Source organism: Poecilia latipinna, unplaced genomic scaffold, assembly GCF_001443285.1.
Source record: "Poecilia latipinna isolate Pla-1442-1.1 unplaced genomic scaffold, P_latipinna-1.0 Scaffold1478, whole genome shotgun sequence".
NCBI classification, from domain to species: Eukaryota; Metazoa; Chordata; class Actinopteri; order Cyprinodontiformes; family Poeciliidae; genus Poecilia; species Poecilia latipinna.
In genome coordinates, this window is record NW_015114094.1 from 15,032 (window position 1) to 36,348 (window position 21,317).

Genomic DNA, 21,317 nt, shown 5'->3' on the forward strand with positions numbered 1-21,317 from the left:
ACATAGGCAAAACGATAAGAAGTCTTCAAGCAAAACAAGGATCTGTCAAGTCGATGGCACTGTGCTGCTGTATTTCCTTTTACCATAATGTTTTACAATTTATTATTCTGAATATCACTTTTATAAATAGATGCACCTGGAATATTGGCCAGTAACTGGAATCGAACTATTTTCTGCCTGATCACACTGACAACACTCTTCAACGTGGAAGGTGGAGGAAGGATTCTCAAAGCTAGCCATTTTCTGTATCACTGTGGTGTTTAATATGATGTAAGATGTTAGTTGTTTTTTGGGTTTTTTTTTTTTTAAAAGGGGGGAAAAGTTTGTGTTTCCTAAAACGTAGCCCACACTTCATTCAAGCTGCCTTCCTGTTACCAGGTAACAGGAAGGCTGGACAGAGTTCATTCTTTACAGCAATCATTTCTATTTTGAAACATGCTGAAGGGAGTTTCTTTTTGGTCTTTCCCGACGGATAATGAGGCAAGCTTCGGTTCTTTAGCACTAACAGTTTACAAAAAGCAAAGCAAAGACATTTCAATGTTCTAAAATTCTAATTGTGCAGGTAATCTGTTTTGTTCCTCTAAATTGTTTTCCGCAAAGTCAAGGCCTGTTATTTGGCGAGTTGTACTGTAGCATTAATCACTTAAATAATTGCACATTCATCTTTGTATTTACAGTCTGGGTGTCGCAGACAATAACTTCCCAGCACCGAAACAAAGACTAGCAGGTCTTTTCCTTATGCCACACACACTCTACAGGTCGAGTCATGTCAAGGATCAAACCTATTGAGGTCAACAGGTTTTCTCTTTGACTGCTGAGTGATTGCAGAGTAAACAGAAGAGATAGCACCAGTAGCTCCTTTTAAACACTCACTTCCTCCTTTTAAATCAACTTGGCAATCTTATTTTACAGACAACTGCTCCACTGCGCCCCAGAAGGAGAGTAAGTTCTCAATCTGAACAATTTCTAATCACAAAACGACAATAACAGCTATTGTAAAAAATTTACCTTTTATTTTACCTCTTTGTTTCGTTGAAATACGCTGAAAGAAATCTAAGTTCTTCACTCATAGAAAGGAGAAAAAAAAGTAATTTATCTATGTTACTTAGCATTTCTATTCCACGGCCATTTTTTGTCTGCTTTGAGATTTGGATACAAACAGCTAACGTGACAAAAAAGAAAAAAAAAATCTATACCACATATGACCAAAGTCATATCGGTTAATACGTTTACGATCATTTCCAACCAACAGGCATGACTATTCCTGTTTCCAGTATAATCCAGTCATACTTCTGGTATTGTCTAATCCAGCTGTGTTGAGCATTTTATGGAAGGAGAGGATTTCTTGGTGAGCCTGGACTCCCAGCAGCTGCTCTGAGGGCGTTCAACGCTAAGCCGCAGCGCTGGCAGAAACCCTGGCTACTTAACACGTCACAACAATGTTCTTCGCCTGTTCTTGCTCACATTACAATCACAAATGCTGGGATTTTTATGTCGCAGACAAAGCATCGCCTAGTGTTGATGGACTACGATATTTTACTTTTTCACAAATGAAAACGGTGTGTGGTGCATTTGTGATTTCTCCCCGACCTGCTTGTTGTGTTCTGCTGTTTTCTCTCTGTCTGCTCTTTGCTTGTAAAGGGAACACGTAACCTCGGTGTGCACACAGAAACCGGATATTTATGGACGGGATGTTGCTTCACCTTTCCCAACTGAACCTGCCTCAAAGACACCAAAGGTTGGAGCCTGTAGAATAACATGCCACGCAGGGTTCACTGCTGTGATCTGCTGCGTGACACACCTGTTTAGGCAGTTTCCACCGCAGCATCCCAGCAGGGGAAACAGAAACCCCTCACCGTTCTTTAAGGAATTCGAACTCAAAACAAACATCAAAATGACTCAAAGGTCAGGGCACACTTGTGACCGCCCATACAGTTAAAACCAGATATAGACTGGTCTGGTAAAAAAAAAAAAAAACAGACCCTTGTTCTAACGCTTCGCTTCGACCCATGGCTATTGAGAAACGATTGCTTGCTGGAGGCGCAGATTCTGTTAAAGTTTCAAACTATACCCAATCGCTGACAATTGGCCAAGACGAATGTGATACGCCAGTTCAAAGCTGAAAGGTTTTACCAGAAAAAAAAACGTTGTAAAGAGAAACATGCTGAGCCGATCGAGGTAGCTGTTAATATCAATTTGATATTTGGAAGCGTGGTCAACACGGACTATATGGCTTCGTTCACTTCCTCGGAAAAAGTGGGGTTTTATTCTGGTAAAACAGCACAGAAAATCTCCAAATGAGATTATGATGAAACACCTCAATCTTAGTTTCATTAGACCACAGGACATGTCTCAGGCGTTGTGCATTTTCAAACTGTAATTTGGCTTTTTTGTGTTGAAGTAATGGCTCCCTCCTGGCTTTCTGCCCAGGTCAGCACAAAACCTTTGTCACCGTGGATAATGAAGCTCTCTTACCAGCTTCAGCCAGCATCTTCACGCGGTCTTTTGCTTTTGCTCAGGGGTTGATAACCATATTTTCCACCTAAACTCGTTTGGTATGTAGAGGTTTCTCCTGAAAGGGGAAGACGGCTGAAAATTCCTACAGTGCACTTCTCTGTTTGAACAGACAACTTGAGGCATCTGGAAATTGTTTCCCAGAATGATTCAGGCTGGTATCTTGGCTGATATCTTTAGATTTTCCACTATGTCACGTAAAAGAAGCAGCGACTTTGAGGTGTGGCTGAAAATACATATCTTAGTGTGTGTAACAATCTAAATTGAGTAGAAATAACATAATTAGCAATAGTCAAGAAGAAATGAAAAAATTTTTCATAAAGTCACCTTTTCTTGTCAATATTTTGGCAATTAACAAAAAGAAGTAATTAACTTACATGAACCAGAAATGTTAGGTCAAAAAGAACAAAAGTTGTATTATGCAACTACGGTTTCATCTGGAAATAAGTACAGCTCCACCTTAAAAGTCTAAATAATTTTTTAAAAAGCATGTAAGAATACAGATAATTCTAATATAATCTGGTAGGTGACTCAAACACGCAGAGACTATCAACTAACCACTGATGAGACCAAATCACTGAGTGCCGTACAGCAAAGAATCACCAACAGATTTGCAGGATCCCGTGTAGCTGGCTGGATCTCAGTCAGCCTGTTGCTAAAAATCAGAACCAAAGTCAGCCGGCTGAACCTCTCCTCGACTAACGCAGGGAGCACACAAGGAGTAATCTGGGGCTTAGAGAGGAGATAAAGGCAGAATTAGCCGAGGTGTGGTGGGGAGGAGCCCCGACAGCGAGGTGTTTCATAAACCATATTTTGTACCTCAGGTTGCCAGGTTCCAGATGTTTGGGTGGAGAACCTCTGACGCTGATTCAGAGTATGGATTAGGAAATTTATGTACACAAGGAGAATACATCCCAACAGATGGGAGTTTTATCTTCCTCAGCTGGCTTAGTTTCTAAATTTGAGACAAGGTCACAATGGGCCTGAGATGTAGACAGAGCAGCAGGCGCCTTGGACTACATCCTGTCAGCTTCACTTTCACACCGTCAGATCAATGAATTACTACCTTAAAACCTATCTCAGGCTCATTACTCACACTCAGATTGTAAGAGTTCTGCTTAAATTCAAGATTACCTGGCAGAGATTCAGTTCAGAAAGAAAAAAGTTAGGAGCTTTCCAATAAACCCCTGAACATAAATGTCATATTCCAGCATAATGACGGAGCGACAGAAGCTGGCGTGAAGAGTCGGTGCTCAATACTAATCTTCTCATGCCCCCTAGTGGCGAGAAAGGGTATGACTAAGCAGCAGAAGCCGTGGGAATTGCAGCAAATTGACAAACATCATATGACGATGGAACATGATTAAGAGTCTTGATTAGACTTGAAATAGTGCCCTGTGTATTTCAACACAATAAAAACAAATTAACATCCAGACGAGACCAGCAGCTTGCAGCGGAACCGGAAATTAAAAAAAAAAAAGGAAAAAAAAAAAAAGTTCCGTCTTAAAAGTCCTGAGCAGCGTCTGGTTGGTGTTAATTTAATAGGTCCTTGTTTTCAGAGGAGAATAAAGTCATTTTGCGCGGCACAAATTTATTCACCCCGATCTGAATCTCATTGATTTCATGCTCTATTCAGCCGGAACACAAAAGATGCCGACTCAGCAGAGAGCTTGACAGTTTCTTTTAAGGAAAGGGTGTACCGGAATGAAGATTAATGCGCTGCAAAAGTAAAAAGAGCTGAATGCCTATTAGTCAATAGTTTTTAATAAAACTCTGCGTCTCCGGTGCGGCGTGTTGTGTAAAATTAGCGACTGTTGCTGCAAAACTGTGGAGGCCCCTGCAGGGGGAAATGTGACGGTCCTTCCAGAGCCAAACGCACTGTTACGCTTCAATTTCATAAAATCTACAAAATCTACAATGCTGTGGAAAAGGTATTTACCCCCTTATTTATAAGGGGGTAAATACCTTTTCCACAGTTCAATCCTCAAAATAATGCATAATAGAACCTGAGTGAGTATCAAGCGCAGTTTTTATTTGTTGATTAAGGAATACATAAAAACATAAAACCAGCCTGGTCAAATGTGGGAAAATGTTTTCCCCTGAGCGACTGTTGACGGAAAGAGCTTCCATCAAGCAACTGGCAATAAGTCTTTAACGTCGCTGTGGAACCTTGTTCAAGCTTGAACAACCTGTTTGCTGTCAGGCTGCAGGTTTACTGGGGAATTTCTAAAAGTAGAAAGAGAGGCAGACCTTCTAGTTATCAGGTTCCTCTCCTGTGGAACCGGCTCACAATTTTAGTCCACGAGGCAGACACCCTGTCTACTTTTAAAACCAGGCTCAAGAATTTCCTTTTGTGATAAAGCACATAGTTAAAAACAGTGATGTTTGCCCAATTACTAGGAGGTAGAGTGTTCGGCCCGATCCGGCGCAGAGGAATTGAATCCTCCTGTTCTCCTTACTTCTGCCTCTCTCATGCCTCTTTCTAATGGGTCAGGTTATCCTGATATATTTCTGTATCTGTGTCGCTGTAGCCTTAGGCTACTGGAGGACAAACTGACCACTTTTGACCACTCTGCTATTTTCTTCTTCTACTACTCTCCAATTTGCATTATTTGCTGATATTTCAACTGCTAACTCTGGTCTGGCGTTCCTGTTGGTTGTGATGCCTTCTTGGAGGAGGGCACTGGTTGAGATAATGCTGGAAAAAATTAAAAGTTCTCCCTCTCCTACTATTAACTTAACTAGAAAGCAGTCTTTTTTCGTAAGCTCTGAATCTCAAACCCCCAGCCATTCGTACTGAGCCAGGTTGTGCTGGACGTTTCTTTCTGTTAAAGGTGCGTTTTTCCTCTCCACTGTCTCCCCATGCATGCCCAATATGAGGGGATTGCTGTAAGTCAATGGCAACACAAGAGATTAACACTTCTTGCACATGCATGTTTGATAACTGGGATGAACTGGAATGTATGTGTGACTGAATTGTAAGTCTCTTGGTACTGTATAAATAAACCGAATTGATCAATATCTAGATTCAAATCCAGATATTGACAAGGCTATTTCAAAGCCTTCATTTTGTTATTTTTTGTATAAATTGTTTTAGCCAATCAGAGGTGAAGTTTCTCTTTAACTTCACATCATTCCCTATCTCCCAAATGCCTCGGAGCTTCAGGTCATAAACTGATGGTTTTCAGATTAGTTTCTGACCCGATCCTAAAGCAGCTCAGCGGTCCCAGACCATCACTTCACTTCCACCGTGTTTGACTGTCAGCATGATGTTCTTTTTCTGAAACGCTGTGCGACCTAATGACCTCCTGGATAGGTTGCTGATGTGCCACTGGAGTAATTTGTTTCCTCCATCCATGCCTAATAATTTTCACTGTCATTTAAAAGAGTCCCAAAGTTTTAGAAAGAGCTTTGTGACACTTTCCAGATGCAAGTGACTTTGTTTTTCATCTGCGTTGGAATCTCTTTCGGTTTTGAGCATCTCTTTGAGATGTTTTGTTCAACTTCAACTTGTTGGGAAGGTTCTATGCAAATCATTTCTAAGATGGGTGAGGATTGTGGCTCAGCGTTGGCACAAACATCTCAGTTAATTACAGGTAATACATGATTTAATTAAAAGAGGTGGCCATTATTATTATGTTTTCTTTTAATGAGGGTCAGGTTCGTTTGGTCAGCTTATGAAATTGTATTTTTGTATTCATTTGGGTTATTCCCAATATCAAAAAGAAAGAAACTCTGTGATTGGGGCAAATACTTTTTCATGGCACTGTAAGTGGATCCCAACACATCCCCCGCTAATGTGATCTCGTGTCCATCTGAAATGCTTCCTGAAGACTTTCTAATGAATATAAAGCACAGAAAAGTCCCCAATTAGCGGGACAGCGAGGAGGTAAGGCGCCTTGGCGCACCACACAAACAAACTTATCTTGACAGGGTCTCTGGGCCGAAGGAGGTAGATGCAGCCCGTGGCGGAGAAGGCCCCAAAGAAAATGAATTACCTTCCTGACAAACGTCAAAGCCAATCACGGCGAGCATCGTCTGCCGTTCCCGCGCCCCAGATCCCCGCCGCCGCGTTTCATCTGCCGGTGTTAGTATGCACACGGGCCGGTGCGTCAGCCTCCAAATGTATTCATTTATTCAGAGCCCCTCGGAGAAATCACAGTGTCTTGTTGTCCTTTTTTTTTTTTTTTTTTTTTCCCTCCGCTGTCCAGATGGAATTTGCGTGAATAACATCAGTTTAGTGAGGCAGAAAATAAGTACAGGCTAGCACAGAGAAGGGGACTGGATTACACCCTCACACAACCCCCCCTCACCTCCACAAAAAAAAAAAAAAAAAAACAAGTGTCACCTTCGCATACTTCATTCTCACTGTCTGTCTCCCCTTTCTCCTCAGTTTCTTCTCTAGTGGCGTCGAAACTTGGCCGGGAGAGGGGGTCACAATTGTTTTAATATCCTCACAATTGGCAGGTGCAATTAAACCAAGCGTCACGATTCAAAGAGTGGAGGGAAAAAAAAAAGAAGAAGAAAGCACGTGCTCAACCGCGTAGGGAGAGCGGCCCGCTCCTCATTTATTCTCCCTTTGTTTTGCATCTATAACGGCTAATTGCATTAATATTTCAGATTCACCTGGAAAAGCACCAGACCCATCTTGGACGAGTAATTGAGATGAAAGTGAGGGGGAGAAAATGTGAATCAATATGTCCAGCTTCGATAAAGCCCAGGAGAAATTAAAATGACTTTAATCACACCAGTGGAGAGCCTTGATATCCATCCCCAACCAAAAAGAAAGAAATCAGCAGGCACTTTTTCCAAGAGACTGAGAGCTTGTTTTTACTTATTAGTGCTGAACTGAAAAGCTTCTATGTGGTGAGCTATACAGTTACTAAACTTTACCAATCAGACACTTTGCCTTGCAAAAGTATTCATACCCCTTGAGATTGTTCATGTTTTCTCACTTTAGAACCGCAAATTTAAAGTTTTTTACTAGAATTATGTGCCATAAACCAAACAACCTAGCATGCGATGGTAAAGGGAAATCACTTGGTTTACAAAAGTTTTCACAATTTAAAAGAAATAAAAAATAAAAAAAATCTCTAAAGTCCACCATTCCTTTCTTTAGAGCTCCATTTCATCTGATGAATAAAATCCAGTGAAACTAATTGCTTCCGGGAGCCAAAATCTAACTTTTTCACCGACATGCTTTACGTCACATTGTGCGTTTCACTCTAGAAACAGTGAAACACAGTAGTGGTGCCATGATGTTGGGAGGATGTTTAACTTCAGCAGAAAAAGGAAAGCTGCTCAACACTCAACGAGCCACAACACAGAGAGAAAACCTGGCAAAAAAAACAACAACAACCCACCTACGGATGAGTAAAGCTGGTAGATTGGCCAAGACTTGCAGCTGTAATTGCAGCAAAACGTTGTACCAAGTATTCCCAAATGGATTTTAAATTTTTCAAAATTTTATTTTGTTAAAAAAAAAAAAAAAAAAAAAATTAAACTGTGTATTATTTTCCTTCAACCCCAGTTGTGCACTACTTTATGAAGGTCTATCCCAAAAAATCCCAATGAAACACAACATTAGGTAAACTAGAGCGGTAAGTGAAACAGAACTTACTTCTCTCAGGACCGTACTGCCGTATCCTCTGTAAAGACCTCGAACACCCTATGCAGAAAACCCACAAACACAGTGAATTTGAAACCGTTTTATACCAACACGGCGCAGTACCCTGAACACCACGTTTCCATGCTGAAACATGGTGGTGGCTACATTAGCTGAAATGACTTAAAAAGCATTTACTTTACTTATTTCACATTTCTACATGCACTAACCAGCTAAAACATTAAAACCACATAACCTCCTCCTGTTGAATATCCACTGGAGGGAATCTTAGTGGCTCAGACTTATTCTAACACATTTTTCCGATACTCCCACAGGTTTGGATCCGAGAAGTTTGAATGCCAAGTAAACCCTTTGGTTTTATTGCCATGTTTCTTCTGCTATATCTCCTTACAACCAGACTCACTGTCTTCCCATGGGAAGCCATTGGCAGTCCAGGAGCGAACGTCGGAACGTCGGAGCTAGAAGAACCGAACAGATGGCAGTGCTGACAAAATAAATATGGTTTGCACACTTTACCTGTCACTGGTTTCCACTGCTCTGCTTACAGTACAACTTGCACAACTACTAATGATGGCAGTTCATTGCTTCTCCACTAATTTGTCCTCCTTGAGCCAAAGTCTTATTTTTTGCCAAAGTCTTATTTTTTTCCAGATTCAAAATTTGTGAAACTGGTGAGCGCAACAGAAATATTGCAAGTTAGAAACAAAACACAAAAAAGCATTATGATTCAGCTACCCGTTACCTCCTCTCTGAGTGTGGCCAGCAGCATGTTGTAGGTGGTGGATGAGGGAGAGGCCTGGGTTCTCTGCTTCACCACTTCTGTAGGCACCCGGATCAAACACGCCACCTGGGAACAAAAAGGAGTCCATCTCCGCTCAGTGAGTGTTGCTAGTTCACTTGTGTGAGAGAAAAAAACAAACATATATATATATATATATATATATATATATATATATATATATATATATATATATATATATATATATATTTAGCACCCTCTAGTCTAGAAATCATCACTGCAATATCTGTGTGTGCAATATCACAATCGCAAAGGACTGGATTTTATTTGTAGAGGGGCCCTGCAGGTTGTGGAATCCTACATTCATATTTTCCTGAGCTCCCTTCACAATTACTGGTGAACTTTTAATTAAAAAAAGTATTTTTGGAAGGCCTAAGATAAAGTCCTCTTTTCTTTGTAAACCAAGATCTTAAACAGAGTATTTTGTTAATTCAGTTAAAAATCCAAACTTTCACTTCAGTGGCATTTATTTGCGGGGAGGAAAACAGAAATCCAAGATATCATTGTTTTTAAGAAATCATTGGTACCACCATTTTTGACACAACTATCAGTTACTATAAGGAGAATTTCTTTATTTATACTTGATTTGAGTGTCTAGAAACTCTTAGCTCGTACTTCGAGCGTTCATGTTTCTCTAAGCTGCATAATATAAAACACCGCCATAATTCTTTTATCCCCTCTCAATAATGGAAAAGACAAATTGAGATGCTAATAAACTAAGGTAAGCTGTTCATCTTACCACAGTAAGATGAACAGCTTACCTTACTAATGACCTGAAACAGGTCATAACTAGCAAAACAGCTTTCCTGCTAAACTTGTACATGTCTACAAAATAATATTTGAAAAGAATAAAATGACTAAAAAGTCCGTCAACATGCACAGTTGATGGATTCCACAGCTGTCAACGGAGGTTTAAAAAAACCTCCTAATTTCACACCTGCAGAGCTGACAAGAACAGAGAGGACCCTTAATAATACAGCAACATAAAAAAAACTGTTTACATCACAACTGCTTGGAAACTCCTTTGTGTCTACTATCACAAACATAAATATGCAGGATTCCTTTAAAACGTGTGCTTTGGTCAAAGGAAAAGAACGCCGAATATTTCAGCAACAAATGGATTAGGAGTGAAGCAAAGGTTAAACATGGAGCTGCATAATGAAGAGAACTGCAGTATAACTGTTCTCTACAGTTTAGTCACATGAGATTCCTTGGATTTAACATTTGCTAAGACGTGGCATTTTAACTCAGCACAACATATTGCACAGTTATTGTTATATCACTGTACGACCTATGCATATCGTGAAGAACTGCCTGGACTGCAAAAAGTGATAGCCAATTATTTAAGTACAATGCATTCAGGCCCTCCTTGCATGTAGTTGGTAGCACTTGTTTAATGCAGCATAAACAAATCTTTACATGAGAAATAGGTGGTAAAGTCAGTTAGCAACTACCGCTACCTTGTTTTGATATGAAAATAGCAACTATAAGTAACAACATCATGAAGAGATTGAGGCAATCACTTAAATTATGTGAAAGGCAGTAGGGGCCCGTTTTGTCTTCTGAAATACCAGTAAATGCCAAATAAAAACGTGGTGGACTCTGCAAGAAAACTTAAAACAAGTCTTTATGTTTTTCAGTAGGGTAACGATCTCAAACACACGATTAAATCAACCCAAAAATGGAAAATCAACCTTCTTCCATTGCTACCTAGAGAGAACCTAAAGACAGTCTGCTAAGAAAGAAGAAATTTCTATGAACCTGTCTTTGAAATGTTGCTGGAGAAAATTAATAGCAATCCTACTGATAAAACCAGCAGTTTTCCATCCACTAAATCAATTTGCTCAATTAAAAGTTGGATCTTCTTAAATATTTCAGTGTGTGGTCATGCTGCTGCTTCACCAAGGAAGCCAATAAGTGTCAGCGGTGCTTTATTTTACCCTCCTGGTCTACATGACAACATGACATCTGACCATAATACGGCGTGTGAAGGGAGCGCTCGCATGTAGCAGCCAGACGAGCAACCGCTCCAGTTAAGAGTGCAACTTGGCTGGCCAACAAACAGCTACAAACAGGCGACACGACGCAGGTGCGGCGGCTGGCGCGTCTGCAGAAGGTCATCAGGCCGACCGTGTATCTGTGTCCAGAGAACATGCTCCTGTCAAACACGCTGATAGATTCGGACACGCGCTCGCACCTCGGTAACCGCGCGCTCTGCTCAAGTTCCAACCCATCCACCATATGTCAACAAAAATATGGACTGCCAACAGCAAGTGAAGATAGACATGAATATTTATGCCTCCTAAAGGCGGACAGGCAGGCGGGCGCAGCTGCCCACCTGGCAACTTGATTTCCCCATTTATCCTGCGTCGGCGTGGAAACGCCAGCTAACGGCGAGCGGTTCTTAACGGAGCGACTGCCGGAGCCGCCCTCCAGCCCTCCACCAGCCTCCCCCAGAGACCCCAGAGTGGCGCAGATGCCCGCTGGCTGGTCCCACCCTCGCCACGGTGGAGTCTGGTGAGGAGGGATGGAGGGCCCGATGAGATGAAAAGCGTCTTTTTCTTTACTCTCTGTTGCTCCTTCTCGTTTCAGCGGCACTGAGAGCGAAACATAAGGCTCTCTGGCCGTGAGGGAGAGGACAGTACCCCGACAGCTGTTGGAGGAATCATTTTAGACAGGCACTTATATTTCCTACCATTTTTTTTCTTCAGTCTGCCACGAAGGAAACCTTCAGAGCAAAAACACGGAGAGGCACCAGGAATGTTAGAGTCTTAGACACGGGAAATACAGGTTGACGATACGGATTTAGACTTTATCGTAATATTTTTGCGATACTGTTGTGATAACAATAAAAATGACGATAAAAAAACGATTTGTTGCTTTTTTTTTTTTTTTTGTAACTGTATGGATGCAAATGCATGGCACAGCATTCATAGAGGTACAAACACAAATACTGGTCTTGAAAAACATTCCCATTTGAAACAGAAAGTTAAAGAAGTGTGACTGAAGCTACACAAAGTGACTGCATTTAATCTAATTTTAGAATTTACTGATATTTGTTGATTATCTCGAGAAGCAAACAGTAGAGGAAAGAGTAAAATTAACACTTCAGATAATACTGTCAATGTTTTTAACAACATTCATTGAAATGTAGAGATATGTTATCTCGGTAACAAATTTTTTATGATAAATAATAAACGATATGAGAGATGCCCACCCCATACAGGATACATAAAGCTGAACAAGTAAAAATTTTGGCTGACTGAATAAAAACTTACTAACTACTAAGTTGGGCTAATTCTGTACTGACAGTACCTTGAAAACGTATTTGTACCTTTGAATCCTACTATATTTGCTACTATAGTTGCAGATCATCAATGTGTTTTATGTGGCAAACCAAGACAAAGTGGAGCATAACTATGGAGAGGAAATAAAAGGATACATGGTTTTGTTTTGTATATATTATTTGTTCTTCATCAATACAAACCTGTAAAGTATGACATGCATTCATATTCATCCCTATTTGCTCTTAATACGTAGAAAGTGACCTAATAGTAACTGTGCTCAATGTATTCTCAACAGTTTTAACAGAACTAATCAGCTCCACAAAAACTGCCTTGTGTGGCAGAAGACTGACAGTGCTGGCAGCATTATGCTAATGGAAAGTTGGTGACAGTTAATATGAAGATGAATGGAGCTCAAGACAGGGCCGTCGTGGATAAAAATCTGTTGACAGGACAAGTCTAGGTTGTGCACTTCACAATGCTGGACGTGATGGAAGAAGTGCAGTTACTAATGAAGGACAATGGATCTGAGTTTGTGTTAAAAAGGCTCAATCCAGACCTAGATACTATTGAGAATGTGTACTAAGATTTGCCGCTGATGTTCTCAGACAGCATCCATCTAAATATTTAAATCTCTCGAGCCATTTGACAGACTTAAAGCAGAGAAATGAGGTTCTGTGCTACAGTTTTCTACCTTGTGTAGGTCTTTAACATAAAATCTCAATAAAATACATTGGGTTTTCTGGGTACAATGTGACAAAAATGTAAAAAAAAAAAAAATAATAATAATAATAATTAAAAGCCTGTGAATCCTTTCTAAAGCGCTGCAGAATTGGCCTTTATAGCATCAGTCTTTCTGCAAAGCTGTGGAGATTCTCGCCCATTAATTTGGTACACAGTGAGAAGATAAACCTTCATTTCTGCACTTAAATGAGCTCAAAGAGCCTCTGTGAAGAGTTATGTGCAGTTACCTATTAATATTTGTTCATGAGCATTAAAGTGGTTAAGGTGCAAGTTAAAACGTGGAGCAACACTGCCACCAAGGGGCGGAACTAGGACCTGTGTGGCTTCATCGTCACTGTAGGCTAAAATCCAAGTGTTAAATCTCGTTTGTGGTCAAGTTAGCATCTGTAAAACAATCCGCATCATGTTCCCCCAAACCAATTCTCTGAGAAGGCACATAATAAGACCAGTGCACAAAGAGAAAGTGGCTATGACAAGTAATTACTGATGTAATTGTCCAAGGGACTTGGGCATTAAATATGAGTCTCTCTTGTTTCTGGAGCAGGTAACAAAGAATGAGGCAAAAAAATTAGTCCTAATGCATTAGAGACACTGTTTATTTGGCTGGGAGTTGTTCTGGGCGGTGAGGAGGAGGAGGAGGCTGCAGCTGTATTCTTTTTTTATTATTATTATTTTAAACATGCAAATGGTAAAATAGAGATGGTGATGGTGATGGTGAGATACACAAAAATCTAGCATGGCATGTATGTCTTGATTCATGTCAATCTCAGCATTTTCCTGTAATCGTTTTAGTTCTGTCGGGAATCCACCACTAGTTTGTTAAATAATGGGGGCTAAGCGACTCTAATATCAGGCAAAAGAATATATAATTTGAAACAAGATAAGTATACAATTTAAACATTAAGCAACAAATATGTGCAATTTATTTACAAAACGTGCAAATAACTCTCACCATTCAATTGTAATACTGTCTCATTAAGCAGCGTCCCATAGTTTCCTGTCGTCTGTCAACTTTTCCCATCAAATGAATGAGACCAACACTGCTCCATTCTTTTTTTTTTTTTCTAATTACACCAAAGCCCTCTCAAACCCTACTCTAACCACAAAATGTTATTGGTTTACCTGTACTAAATATAAACAGCAGACCAACTATTAATATACATTTATTTAACTATTAAATGCATTGAGACACTCCTGACAATCAATACAAAGCAGGAAGTATGGAGTCACGAAGTAAATTGGCACGATTAAATTCTGATGGTAGCTTTACATTTATTTACTTATGTAAGATTTTAAGATTTACTTTTGGCATTTCTGGCCCTCCGCAGAAAGCTTCTTGCCACCGTCTGTCTTTAACTTGCAGGTGTTGAACTGCCTGGTGTTTTCTACCGACCGGCGCTGGCTAACTGCTAGCTGAGCAGGTGTCTGTCAGTCGTGTGCGAAACCTCTGTAAGGAAAGGGAAATTAGCAGTCTCGAAGCACGTTAACAGCATCACCAGTGAATCGATCAACAGAATGAATTATTGCATTTCTCCATCCTCTCCTCCTTCACTCCATCCCTCTTTAACTACTGGCACGCATCAGGACACAGTCAGTCAGGATCAGGATTGCCATCTGGCTCCAGATCAGAAACGCGCACGCAAGCTGAAAGCTGAGATGAGATTGAACTACTCCAATTAAGTTTCAATTAAAAGATTAATTCCAAACCCCTGATGTCACAAGTTTAAAAAAAAAAAAAATTAAAACGTCTAAAAACTGACTGCAGCACCCTAGGGTGACGATGAGGGAAGAAGGCGAGAGGAGAGGGGGAAAACGTTGTGAAGTAAAACGGGATAATGCGAGGACATAGCGAGTCTCCAACTCTGAAACAACAGCCAATAAATCACAGAGCGAGGAGCTGCTCAAAGGCAATGCATGGATTATTTCTCAGTGCCAAGTTAAGTGGTTGCCACTTTGTCCCCCCACCCTTAAAAAAAACGAAAAAAAACCCTCCTCCTTCGTGCTCCCTCCTTCTCACTGTCCCCTATCTTGTCATGTCACACTGTATTTTGCTGAACATCCTCCCGTCGACATGCGGCGGCGAAGGGAGGGGGTTGCAGATGCGAGAAAAGCCCTGCTGCCTGGCCTTGACAAATGAGCTTTCAGGGCAGACGTCGAGCGAATGGGAATGAAGATAAATCTGATCTAATGGCTAGATAACAGCCTGCGAGAGCCTGACAGACGCCATCAGCTTACACATTCTTTACAGGAGCGTCCCACATCTGCAGCCGCGCGAACACCAGGACACTTCTGGAAGGAGAAGACGGAGGGGGAGGGGGGAGGACTTTCTCTCGCCGTCTCGACCACCGCCACTTTCTTCCTTCAGAAGCAGGACTTCTGACCGTCCTTTTCTCTAACCTGTTTCCTTCTGCTCTGCTTAGAAGTCATGTCTTAGAGGTTAATAAAGAAATAGGATTAGTTTTTCCGTTTCCTCTTTTTTTGTTGTTGTTTTTAAAGAAGCTATCCAGAGGTGGATTTTATTCTATTCACAAATGAACATTGATACTAGAAATGCAGTGGGGTGCTGAAGTGTGGGTTATACCTGCAGGATCTCACACAGGTTTAAAAAGTAAGCTAAAGAAAATTACTTCACATTCTTTTCTGTGTACTTGATACAATGACATCACAAGAGGTTGGTGATTACAAAGGCATTGGTAAACATTAGCAAAAAATAAACTTTCTAAAACATTTGTGTATCAAGGTGGGATTTTTTTATTATTATTATTTCTGTGACATCTAAGGGACTATCAATCTAAACATTTAAATACATTAAAAACTAATCGGAGTAGCAAAGGCAGACATACATTACAGTTTGGTACATACTCTTTGTGCCACACTCAATAGTCCAATAAGTTCGAAAAGTTCATATTTCTTATTTTTTTTGGATGCAATATCTGGCACATTAATTACTTCATCATGTTGTTTGTGTCGATATTTATTGCCAATTTTGGCAGGATGCGTCCTCCATAATGACACGTTTGGTCAAAATGTTAGCATAAGATAATAAAAACATGCTTAAATTACTTTGGAGTTGCTTTGATAACTTTAAAGTGAACAAGTTGTATCTGATTTTTCGGTACAAAGATTTTCTGAATGAATACATTCATTGTTGCCCTCTTACTACTGACTTATTACAATACTGCCATTACCGTTCACCTCCATCTTAAAACAAAAGTCAACAAATCAGTAGTCACTTTAAAGTTAGATTTAAAGCTGCTAATTATTAAAATCCCGTTCACTGGATCCCACAATGACTTTAATGTCTGAGTGACTCAAGTTTTTCCATCTTTACTTCCCGTAATCTGTCATTTACAGATTACGGGAAAACAAACAAGCACATAGTAAACAAGTAGTAAAAATCCATCCATTTGTTTAATACCTACTTAATTTTTTATCAATAGACCTAGGCTGCAACTCGGTTCATTTTAGCACTAAAATGCATCAACAACTTCCTCTTTAATTATCCGACTCATTTTAAATGTGTTTACGAGTCATTAAGGCACTAGACCCAAACGATCCATTTCAAACGCTTTCACCACTTTGCAAGACTTAAGGGGGGGAAAAAACACAACTTTTGATTAAAATTCTTTACCAATGACTGAGGAAAGGCAGAATAATAAATGGCTGATGTTGCATCACTGCGCAGGTGTTAAGGCTCTTTTTTTTTTTTTTTTTTTTTAACTCAGGGCAATGCTGGGGTTGAGCCTTTCATGGATAAGCCTGCAGCTTAGACTCTCAAGTCGAAGTCAGTTGCCAGAATTCAGTGGGATAGCGTCCATGCTCTGTAGCTTTGTGCCTTTGATGTGAATAAATCCAACCTTGAGGTTATAGGCGATGGCGACCTCTGCCTCACCTTTCACATTCATCTCACCCGTGACCCGGGCAGAAGCGGGCAAGTTTCACCGTCTGTTAACTGCTCCACTCCTGCAGCACTCTGCAGCTGATCAGGACGAAAGTTAGAGGTTGTAGTCAGACAGTGGCATGTTGTTACCCTCTGGACTGGGTGGATCGGAGTGTACGTCACGCTATGATAAACCTGATTAAAGAAAAATACCACAGTTTCACGCAATGACTTTAAAGCCTGTATTGTTTTTAACTAAAACAGAAAAACAACAATTATTCCTACCATTCGATTTTGACCGATTCAAATGCAAAAGTAAGTGAGCTAAGTATTTTCTTGAGGTTGTATGAGAGAGGTAGTAGCTGTGTTTGTGAATCCAACGGGTCGGTGCATTTATGGACCTAAAACTGTTGGAGTGAGTTCTTCAGTTTGATGAAGTTAATGAACAGCAAAATAAAAAAATTGATTTTTCTGAATCTCTTATTCGAACAATGTCAACTAACCTTAGCATTGTAGCTAATTAAGCAACTGGAGTAAGTCCATATTAGTCAACATGCTAGTGATAGGCCACCTGCTATTGATCTTATTACAGCTAACCTTAGCATTTCAGTTAATTAGCTAATTCGCTGCTGTTTGCATAGAACATGGAAATCAACGTACTACTGACAGCATTTTATCTAACCTTAGTATTTTAGCTCAACCTATATGCTAATGTTTGCATACTAAATGGAGTAAGTCAATGATAGTCAGCATGCTAGTAAAAGCCCACATATTACTGATGTAATTTAGCTAAATTTACTAAATTAGAAAATTTACTAATATTGCTATCTATCACATTTTGTTGTTGTTTTAGTTTTTATTCATACTTGATACATTGCCCTGTTAAATTCAGTCATTTTCTAAAGCTTACTGTCCAAAGTGTCATAGCTTGTAATATTCGTAAATAGTCAAACTGTAAAAAACATGACTTTTTCCACCAGCTGACCAGCAGGAGGCAGCAACAAGTGGGAGAGGGGCAGCACTCACTCTACACTCCAAGAGTCTACGAAAGCTCAATTTACTACGCCATAGTCATTTTCAGTTCCATATTATTTTTTCCTGCGTTTGTTGAAAAGAAAAAATGGCCGACTTCACGGTCTGTTAGACTCCAACCATCAAGCGATAACGTTGATTAAATGAAAATTCAATAGGAGACGATCCTGAGGGCAGCTACGCCAGGACTAGGCTATGGATTCTGTCACAGGATGTAGCCTTTTATCTCAGTCAGTAACTTCTTCAGCTTACAGTTAAAGGTTAATGGAAACAAAGTCATGAAAAACTGAGACCAATGGGGAATTACTCATAAAACATAGCTAGTGTTGTGGTTTGTTGCACAGGAAGCCAGAGTCTACATTTGTGGGCCTGTATGTCATTGTTTTTAATCATTTGGATGTCCAGCTCCCAAATATGCACACCAGAGTGTGTTTTTTTATAGACAATTTCACTTTGGCAAGCATTTCTAAAAATCCTGCATGCTGACAGAAAGTGCAAGAGCCTAATATGTCTTCCACCAATAGAAACAGCATGGCGGGCAGGTTTTTTTTTCTTTTTTCTTTTTAGTGGGTTTGAACTTGCAGCTTTTTAAAACCTTGGTTCTCAGAGACAGAGTGAGCATCCCCCCATTGGGAATCATTCCATGCCATGAACATGCAAAACTTGGCTAAATTACATCTATCCAAAAGCTATGAATACTGAAGACCAAAACAGCCCGGGTTGCAGCCCCCCCATCCCTGTACCCCCCTTCATGCCAATCTGAATACCAGCGGCCCACATATGGCTTGAGCGACGGGGCTCGCTTCGAGCAACTGGGAGAGGAGGGGCTGAGGAAATTGCACCGCTCCTCGTAGGTTCTCGAGCCTAAATTCCCCAGACTAAATTGGCTGGGTTACTTCTCTGGGAAAGCAGATGAGTGAATCGGCGGTAATGAGATCTTATTTACGCAGCTGGTAGGGAAAACACCGGAACAGTCCTGAGGAAGCCCCCTTAACTCGCCCAGCTGGACCCTGGAGGCCCACAGCCAAAAAAAACCCCACTTCCAGCCTTCTCCTCCCCCCCGTTCAATAAGAAGCCTGTGAAATGTAAAAGGCAGTAACATTAGCACGCATGCCAGCGGTGTTCATCTGGGATATACAGTGGTGGGAAAGAAGCGGCGAGGGCAGGAAGACGGAGGAGCAATAACAAGAGCGACAGCTGGCCTTCTGAAGATGGAAGGCAAATAAAAACAAGCTAAAGTGAGCACGGTTAAGGAGAAATCCACACCGGAGGAGGCAAAAAGGCAGGGAGAAGGAGGGATGGCGAGACTTACTATTTCTCCCAGGGAGGCGGCCAGCATGTGACTGACAGGTGCCGTGCGCGGCGCTGCGAAAGCTCCGCTGTCGCCGAGGAGGGACTTGGTGCACTCGTAGGTGACAAAGAACGCAGCGGCTGAAACCAAGCAGAACCGCAGTCGTTTAGGGTCCATTAGTCAACCAGCATACAGCAATTAATATTCCTTGCCGTCACTGACAGTGGGGAGACGCCGAGGTGTGCGTCTCTGCATTTACAACAACACATCTTAACGCCCAGGATATGATACGCGTCTTATGTGGACTGACTTTCAATTTTAGTTTGTATTTTTTTTCCACAGACCCACCGGCTGAATAAATCTATCCTGTAGGTATAAGAAATGAAAAGAAAAAAAAAAGAGGGAAAAACTCCCATATCTATTTTTTCTTGTCAGTCTCTGCCTCATTAACAACTGGGAAAGGCCTGAGCTTAATCATATCAACTCATTAAAAAGAAAATTTATTCAGCTGTTGCCTGGATGGCATATTGATCATCAATTACCGCTGCTTCCACTCCCACATTACAGCCACCTCATGAAAGCAGTCTTAATATATTGTTACTTGGAAATATTTTGCAGGAATAATTACAACTAAAGTCTATGTGGAAATATTAGAGTTTAGGCATTTATAATTTGCCTAAAAGTTGCCAGATTTTTAATTAAAGGAGTATTCATACCCAATCCTCTCGTTTTCTAGTTACAAACTTCAGGGTGTTTTGAGGGTGTTTTAGGCGACACACAAAAAAACAAAGTAAGATGTAACTGTAAAGCAGAGTGGCAAATATGAACATAGTTTGGTTTAGGAAATCAAATAAGTTTTCAAATTCGACCAAATGACCAGTTTAAAGAGCCTTTTTTCTGCTAACATGTTTCTTTCACTGACCTTCAGCTTAAAGCTCTTCAGAAAGAGGATTTTACCTACCAAAAGCCAATGAAAGCTTATTTGTAGCTCCCCTTTCATTCACATTGTAGACTAGTTTAAAAGCTGCATGCAAAACATAATGCATATGTGCACAAACAATTTAAGAAAATGCCTCTTCTTAAATTAGAAAGCACTCATTTCTGCTGTGCACTGGTAGAATATCTGAAAGGTGAGAAAATTATAGCATCGTGTTTTTTATTCATATTATTATCTCACATTAACATAAATTCATAATGCAGCATTAATGCCCTTTCTTACTACACATCAGCAGCTGTAGCTTTGATTCATTTACATGCAAATAGTTTTGGTTCTTACAATAGATTTCCAAGTTCCAAATCTGTAACGTCTTACCATTGGGGAAGGATCCGACTGCGGCAGACGGCACCCCGGCGTAGATTCCCCTGAAGCCCCCCGCTTTGTGGAAGCCCTGCTGACTCTGCAGTCTGGTCTTAATGGTGTCTAATGGGAACAGGGTCAGATCCACACACATCCCGGCGCAGCCTCCTGCCTAAAGACAGGCATCTTTTGAGATTCAATTTTTTTATTTTTTTTAAAGCACACACTAGAACACTTTTTTTATCCTACTGCAACTGCATATATTTCATCCTATCTTCATATTAAACGAGTAGTTTTTCTTCATGAAAACGTGTGCTTTACACAGTTAAGAGAGAATACGTAAAAGTGTTTGTTTTGTAAGACTGTCACGTTTAAGAATTGTGTTCTTTGGCAGCTGCTTCACAATATTCAGTCTATCTCTTTTAAACACGACTCAGTGAAAAAGAAAAAAAAAGCATAAAAGCGTCCGTCTTACCACCAGAGACGCGACGAACTGTCGTCTCTCCATTTTCCCTTCACTCGGCTCTATTAACACTCAACCTCTATGTAAATTTACGACTACAGCGCATGTTTATCACTTCACTGAAACCAAAACATGCCGGTCAAGGACGCAGCCATATTGGCTAGTTTACTTCCGCATGACGTCATGACGCTGCACTGTTCTCAATGCCTGATGGGAAATTGTGTTTTGTTTTGTTTTTTTGGTCAAGGAATTAGCTTGAATACCAGGTGTGCGTGTTCTTCAGAGAGGTACGCTTTCTCCTGCACCGTAGACTTCAAATTCACCGTACACGACCCACGTGAGTTATAACGTGCTGTGATAAAATAAACACAGCAGACTTTACTAAAT

At 40.5% G+C, this 21,317-nt stretch overlaps 1 protein-coding gene across 1 annotated transcript; it reads right to left on the reverse strand.

Annotated features, from left to right (window-relative positions):
* Window positions 1–8,134: 8,134 nt before the first annotated feature.
* On the reverse strand, window positions 8,135–21,110 carry slc25a26 (solute carrier family 25 member 26; the record flags this gene model as incomplete). Its single annotated transcript, XM_015057646.1, has 5 exons — window positions 20,943–21,110; window positions 20,483–20,639; window positions 19,192–19,310; window positions 8,883–8,987; window positions 8,135–8,182 (listed from the first exon to the last, which is right to left on the reverse strand). Coding segments are annotated over exons 1-5 (462 nt in total), but the record flags the coding sequence as incomplete, so codon positions are not given.
* Between the last annotated feature and the right edge of the window lie 207 nt (window positions 21,111–21,317).